The sequence below is a fragment of the Phoenix dactylifera genome, chromosome 8 (assembly GCF_009389715.1).
Source record: "Phoenix dactylifera cultivar Barhee BC4 chromosome 8, palm_55x_up_171113_PBpolish2nd_filt_p, whole genome shotgun sequence".
NCBI lineage: Eukaryota > Viridiplantae > Streptophyta > Magnoliopsida > Arecales > Arecaceae > Phoenix > Phoenix dactylifera.
In genome coordinates, this window is record NC_052399.1 from 13607342 (window position 1) to 13615042 (window position 7701).

At 44.2% G+C, this 7701-nt stretch overlaps 1 protein-coding gene across 1 annotated transcript; it reads right to left on the bottom strand.

Moving 5' to 3' along the window:
* Positions 1–2360: 2360 nt before the first annotated feature.
* Positions 2361–5839, bottom strand: LOC103695856 (probable inactive receptor kinase At1g48480). Its single transcript, XM_008777286.4, has 2 exons — positions 4388–5839; positions 2361–3409 (listed from the first exon to the last, which is right to left on the bottom strand). The coding sequence occupies exons 1-2, from the start codon at positions 5694–5696 to the stop codon at positions 2727–2729; spliced, it is 1992 nt and encodes a 663-aa protein (XP_008775508.2). The 5' UTR covers positions 5697–5839; the 3' UTR covers positions 2361–2726.
* Positions 5840–7701: the final 1862 nt, after the last annotated feature.

Consider the following 7701-nt stretch of genomic DNA (forward strand, 5'->3'; position numbering starts at 1 on the left):
CTTTCCGATATACGTTAAAAGTATTTTTTTGAAGAAATTTTATTTTAGAATTTCTTTTCAGAATTCCTATAAAGCTAAAACGGTGTTTCAATTTTTTACTAAACACTACTATTCTATCCAAAAGTTTTTTTTGGAGGGTCAGAAAGTGTGTTCTGACCAACCAAAAGCTCTACCAGAAGGAGCCTTATTTCTCCCATTTCATGGCTACTTGGCCTTTTTTTGATTTGATAAATTAGAACATATGAGAAGGCTTCATTAGAAGTAAATGGCCCTCACATAAATTTTTTTTAATCTTCATATATAGAAGAGCAGACAAGTATATTCTTCTGTCAAGCATTCATCATTTAGTACCAATTCGAGATATTAGGACAAATTAACATTGCTAGTAATAGATTTTTGTTCTTGAAGTGCTGTTAATTACAAAACATTTATGCAATTAGAATACTTGATAATAACTAATGGAACGTTGTTGTGTTTTTGTTTGTTCAAGAGTTTGCATTAGCCTGGAATGCAAGGGAAATAATGCAAGCTAGACATTTCTATCCCAACCTTACTGTCTCGGGCCATATCTTCAAATCGGCCCTCTTAAAAGTACGAATTACTCGGCCCATTTACTGGTTGTGTTTAAACAATAGTAGCCTTCCAGCCCTTTTGTTATAGAAGGCAAACACCCCAGTCCTCTTGCCACCAATAATTACATTTACTACTTCTCAACAAGTCTGACACCAAGAACCACCCGGTCATCATATTTCTCAGTCAGCATGCTCTGCTCTAGGGATGTAATTTGGCATTTGATCCTTATTTTAGCAAAGTTCCCTAAGTATCTTGTATCCAGATGAGAGGGAGATGGAATAAGAACTGAAGACCATATAAAAAAATTGTGAATCCCGCACGGACACGGAACTCGGGATGCGTATTCTAACGGTCCTTATTTGCAATGCTCTTCGGTACTTTGGAACTCTAGGGTGGGCTTTGGGTAGATGCCCGATAGTTGGAGGTGCAATGAAGAATTTATTCCCTACTTCGACACCATGTCTACCGGAAGGTTTTGATATAAAGTTCGATCATATGTATCATGAGGCAGATCTCACGGACTGATGGATGTGTCTATGGGGAACTTAGCCATCCTTTCCTTCCTCGTCCAAAAAAATTTAGCCAAACATCTCAAGTAGTGGAACTCATGTTCCGTAAACATGTGGATACCAAATATTTGGGCTAAGCTTTGGTTGGTAACGTGAATTAAAGCACCAAAGAGTCGGTTGCTTCTGTTCAATTTCAGAACTGTGGATGGAATTCTCCTTTTTATTCCTTTTTTGATGAAAGGATGGTAAACCTACTTCGCTTTTTCATTCGGTCCTCTTCGTCGAAGGTGTCGCCAATGCGCAGCATCTCTACCGACCCTTCACTTTAATCTTTATCTCTTTTGCTTTGTTTTCAACTTTCGCTTCTTTCCGCAATGAAAACAGCTTTGTTTCCACTTCCCACTAATACACTTCTCAACTACGTTGACGGCATTATACTCATCTTCTCTTTGCGTTAAAGTTCAGCTTCATTTGAAAAGAGAAACCATCTCCCTCTGATAGTGGCTGAATTTGAGACTAGAATCTGAGAGTCGTTTTCCTTCTAACGTCAATAAACTAGTAGGTCAATGCATCCTATCATAAGCCAAATGTATATAACTAGTTGTGAATGTCAAAGCTCGATTAAATGGTGATAGACCATTGGGACAAAATGGCCAGTTTGTCTTCATTCCAGGATCATCCGTCACCCGAAACAACAAACAAGTCCATCCCTTTCTGCTTAGTCTCTTGTTGTTGTTAATAGGCACGTATTTTTTTTTTTTTTTTTTGATACAACGATAACTCACACCAGACGCGCATGAGTACATGATAGGCACGTACTTGAAAGATATTAGATAGGCTTTGGTTGTTCTAAGATTAGGTAGAACGTAATGCATCAGATAGGGCATTATATATTGCCATCACGATCAAAGCACCCTGTATTAAGGGTAATGGTGCCTTACTTCGAATTTCTGAATGCTTATGGAAACACCATGAGAAACACAGGCTAACTGGGCAGTGCCTATAAAAGAATAAACAATACAAGCCAGATCATTCCTTCGGTAGGATCTCCTATATAAATTCCTCAACTAAAATATTGAACTCACCTGAATTTGATTCTAGTAGGTACAGAGCCATGGAGGTCGGTCACCAGCCACCATTATCAAATGCAATCCACCATTAAGGTCTTCAACACCTAGATGGCGACATCGCTACCATTGTTAGTTCACCAAACAGAATAAAGAGAGGCCCCCCCTTCACATTCCAATTGCTACTTGACCAGCGAACAACCGACTGAAATTTCCAATTCAACAACAAACCTCCAACAATAAAAAATAAGTGCTAATTACATCGATAACCAACCCAACCTGCGTCGCTTACACATCCTAATCACCAAAAAAGATAGAAGGGAAGAAGAAAAAAGGATTCCTTAAGAAACATTATGAATAACATCAACACAAGGTACTCATCCTAGACACAAACATCAATCCCCCCCTCTAAAAGAACAAAGGAAAACAATAACTTGCTGTAGAATGGAGAAAATGAAAACAGCATGCACAGTTTGCTTAATCATAAGAAATGAAAGAAGAATAACCACCTCCCAGCTCCCCCAGACAATTAGATACCAGATTCATTTACCCATGAATCCATGCTAGCTGCTTCCGGTCATATAGCTAAAGTCTCGGACCCAGTGGGCTTAGCCCCCTCAATGGAATCAGTCCTCCTTGAGGACTGGTCATCACCGTCGTCGATGCTCTGGGGGTCTTGCCGCCGGCCAGCTTCAACACTTGATCGGCGGATCTCCTCGATCCGGACCACCACCTCAGATATCGTGGGCCGCCTGTCAGGATACTGAGCAGCACAGTCTATAGCAAGCTGCAGGAGCTGCACCATCTCTTCCTCCACATTCTGATACCTCAGCAGCTCCAGATCAAACACCTCTGCCGTCCACTCCTCCCGAACAACCGACTGTACCCACCTTGGCAGGTCGACACCGTCATCATTGAGGAGGGCCTGCGCCGGGGCCTTGCCGGTGAGCAGCTCCAACAGGAGCACACCAAAGCTGTATACATCAGCCTTCTGGGAGACCTTTCGGGCATCGGTGACCTCAGGAGCACGGTAGCCGGCAACACGGGCAGGGGTGGAGGTTGGACCTACAAGGTGGGCAAGCCCATGGTCTGAGACTCGGGCTTCATACGATTTGGTTAGCAGAATGTTGGATGACTTGATGTTTCCATGCGAGGCTGAAGGGCCCGTCGAGTGGATGTACTCGATGCCACGGGCTGCTGCAAGAGCGATTCCGGACCGTGTCTCCCAGTCGAGAGGGGTCCGACCAGATCCCCTGTTCCCTGCATCATTGTAGAAAGAAATGGAGATCGCAGCAACAGTCCTCAGAATTCCCATAAAAATATCGAGCAATTTCATGCATGTATATATTGCAAGCAAATACAACAGCTTGTGTAGCTTGAGAAAATGCATATTAAATCATGCAAAGATTGAATGGATTTGCATATAAAAAATGTCGCCAAGAACAATGGTTAAGGAATGATCCTCATATTCTTCCAAACGGCATATACTCATTACGCATAATCCAATCACCAAATGAGAAGGATTAAAAAGTTCTCCTAAAATCTTCCAATACATACAAACACCTAATTGTCCAGCATACCGTTTCATATATACCCATCATCAAAAATCATGGCTGCAATACAAGATAAAAAGAATGGTATAATTCAGACATAGTAGAACTAATGTTCTCAAACCTATGATGGAAGAGTGTGTGTGTGTGTGTGTGTGTTATATCTACAAACACGAACTACACACCACCAATATCTAATATTTGTATTGAGAACAAAAAGTATTTAACCCTACAGAACACTTCCAGCGAACTTGAGACATGAAGAATGACAGACTCAAGGATGATTCACAATTCAAATCCAATCACATGACAACAATACAAGACAGAGATGCAGTAATGTCAAAAATCCTCCAAATCCTTGAAAACATTCTGTCCCCATAAATAAAGCGAGATCGAATTCATAACATACAGCCATCCAAGCAAAAAAATCATCTAAAGTAGCACATTGCCAATTAAAGAACAATTGACCCTTAATCAATTGGAAGAAAACAAAACAAAAAAAAAAGTCTATAATCACTCACGTTAACCAACCATCCAAATGTAGATTAACAATATCCATTTCATTGGCGAAAAATCAAAACCCCGTCCAAACGGACACACCTTTCCTTTGCCCACAAAAGGAGTATATAAGTTTCTAGCAAAATTGTAATATATGAAAGAAAACTAAGTAGGGGAAGTGGGAGCTCACCATGCAAGAGGGCGGAGAGGCTGCCCATGGGCATGTAGTCATAGACAAGAAGCTTCTCGTCCTTGCTGTAGTAGTAGGCCCGCAGGGGCACCAGATTGGGGTGGTCCATCGCACCGACGGCCTCGATCTTCTCCCGGAACTCCTTCTCGGGGAGGTTGACGTCCTTGAGCCTCTTCACCGCCACCGTCGTCCCCATCTCCAATACCGCCTTGTACGCCGTCCCGAACGTTCCCTTCCCTAGTACTTCCGCTGAGGCTCTTAATAGATCCTCCAGATCGAACGGCCGCGCCCCGCTCCCGAAGAATACCAGCTTCTTCCCCGCCGCCTCCCCCTTCGCCGCCGCCGCCGCCCCTTTCCCGTTCCCTCCCTCCCCGGCACCCATATCCCTCCCCGCCACGGCCGATGCCGGAGTCTCCGGCGGCTTATCGCTCACAGCCACCGCCTCCAGCGAACTCGTCTTGCCCGCGCCGCTCCTCCTCTTTCGGCAGAGGAGGGCCACCAGGATGAGGATGATTAAGACTCCGACGGCGGCTCCGATCGCGATGCCGGCGATCGCCCCGCCGGAGAGCTTCTTCTTCTTGTGCGTCGCCTCGGCCGCTCCGCCCGCCGGCCCCTCCGTCGCCGGCGATGGCGCGATCTCGCCGGGGCAGGGGCCCAGGGGCCCGCCGCAGAGCCCCGTCTTCAAGAACGCCTCGGCCGGCATTTTCCGCAGCTTGGACGGAATAGATCCGTTGAGCTGGTTGAATGAGACGTTGAACTGGACCAGGCCCGGAAGGTTCAGCTCCGGGATCTCGCCCGACAGCCGGTTTCTCTCGAGGTAGAGCGTGCCGAGGTGGGTGAGGTTGTTGAACTCAGGCGAGATGTTACCGGAGAAGTTGTTTCCAGCGAGGTTGAGGCGTATGAGGTTCTGAAGTGAGAAGAGGAATGCAGGGATCTCCCCGGATAAGCGGTTATCCTGGAGGTAGAGGTTCCGGAGCTGGGAGCACTCGGCGAGGTCCGACGGCAGGCTGCCGGAGAGTGCATTGAAGCGTAGGCTGAGCGTCCGGAGCGCCGTCAGGTTGCCGACGGTGCCCACCGGTATCTGGCCAATGAGACCCACGGCGGGGAGACGGAGGACGGTGACGCGGCCGGCCTCGCAGACCACGCCCCTCCACGAGCACGGCGTCGCCGAGTCGTTCCACCGCAGCACCAGCCGGCCGACGGCGGCGCGGAATGCGAGGAGCGCCGAGCGGTCCGAGACCAGATCCGGTGCTCCGCCAGGGAGCGAGGAGAGGAGAAAGAAGAGGAGGAGGAAGAAAGGGGAAGCCATGGGGGCGCGGTGGCCGGAGTCCGGAGTGGCTAGAAACTAGCTCAAGGACAGCTCGCCCATGTGGAAGGGAAACAGGAGAGAGAGGCGGAGGACAGAGTGGCAGAGTGTGGGTGGGATTTGTCCTGGTGCTTTAGAACTCTCGCTTTGCTTCTTTACTAACTTTTATACGTGAAGATTAAATTACTTAAAATTAAAGCTAGACACCAGGAGAAATAATCTAAGGTTTCATTTTCAATTACAGCTATGCCCTGTGCAGGGTGCGTTGGACACTGTGCTTCTAGGTAGTAGGTACAAGTATAATCCTTTTTCAATATTAAATTATTAAATGTAACCAAAACCTTGCAAATTAAAATTTATTTGAGATTCCTCTTGTAGTATTTTATGTTACTAGTTGTAAGTCAAACTGTTACAATTAGAAAAACCTTTTTGATAGATTTATATCCTATGAAGTATGAAGATATAAATAATATCATTTTTAATAATATAATTAAATATAATTGAAGTTCTCAATTATAAACAAATAAATATAAAATTTTATTTTATTGGAATTGTAAACCCGCTAAAACTAGCGAAATATAGTTACAAATATAATTACTACAACCATGTGGGTTTATAGTGAAAGAACTAGAGCAAGTTTCATAACATTGTTTATTCTTTAGATTTTTGAAAATAATATTATTTATATAAAGACCTGATTAGATCACTGTATCTTACTTCTATTTAGCTAAATAGTTTGTTGCTTTTTTTTTCTTTCTTTCTTAAAGTTAGCTATCTGCTCATGCTGAATAGACTTCAATTATTCGACGAAGTAGGGTCCATACGAAATAGTTCCAACACTTGAAGCTTTTAAACAATTTATCTTTCACTACATTGGATCTTTTATGAATCTATATATTCAACAAATTTTGCTGAAATTTAAAACATTTCTGGCATATTCAATCCATGGTTTTGGATGGAATAGAACAATTAATGAAAATGGTGTTGTCGTAAAGGAGGGGAGCGTCAGATACGCCCACTCAGATTGAGGAAGCTCCGTTTCTTTTGGTCTTCTCTTCACGTGCTATAACGGTTAAAAAGAGAAAATTAATGCCGGCAGGGCGCAGAGTAATTTAATCACGCTAGCTTCGCGCTCCCTTTTGAATTCTTTACCGTCCGCCCTTTATGGATAAAAACGGCGTCCCTTGTCCGTTGTCGTTTCACGCAAACGGACCCGGCCGGAGAATTATTAGCCTCGGAGATTCGGGACACCATCGCCATTCTTGATTTCTTTCCCTTGAGGCTAACAGCAGCGGCGAGATGGCGATTCGACCGTGCAGGCTGCCGCTGGATTCGAGCATAATTTCTTTTTTTAAAAGCCGGCCCACGACACAGCTGTGCTACTATAAAATTATTATCATTATTTATTGAGACATATAGCTTATATTATTTTATTTATTTATTTTGATAATTAAGATTGTTATGATCGAAAAGTTTGACGTATTTTAGAATTTAAAAAATTAAATATCAAATATTAAAATTTTAGTAGCTTGATATCATTCTGATAAAACTTATTGTGATATTTATAAATAAAATTGTTGATTTTTATTATAAATTTTTAAATGACTTTATATTATTATATGTATATATTTGCAATTGTATGTATATATTTATTTTTATGGGATAAAGGCCACGTCCGCAACCCGGGGCGGGGGAGTTGCCGGCGCCAACTGATGGGGTCGGCGATTGGCCGCCCACCCGGCCATGAGGAGGGAGACGGCAGAGTCCCAAAAAAAAAATCGCCGATTAGTTTATTAAGCCTCGGACCGTGGGACTTCTAGAGACTAGTAGGGATACATGTCTCTCGTGAGGCGCACGTCTGATGGAGATCAGAGGGATATTATGGGACAGGCGAACAACCCAGGATGGCAAGGAGGCGAGGTGGGCCACCACGTGCGACAGCCAACCAACCATGGCTGTTTTTTTTATGGGGCGGGGTCCACGAGTCACGTGGAAGGGTCACCGCGAA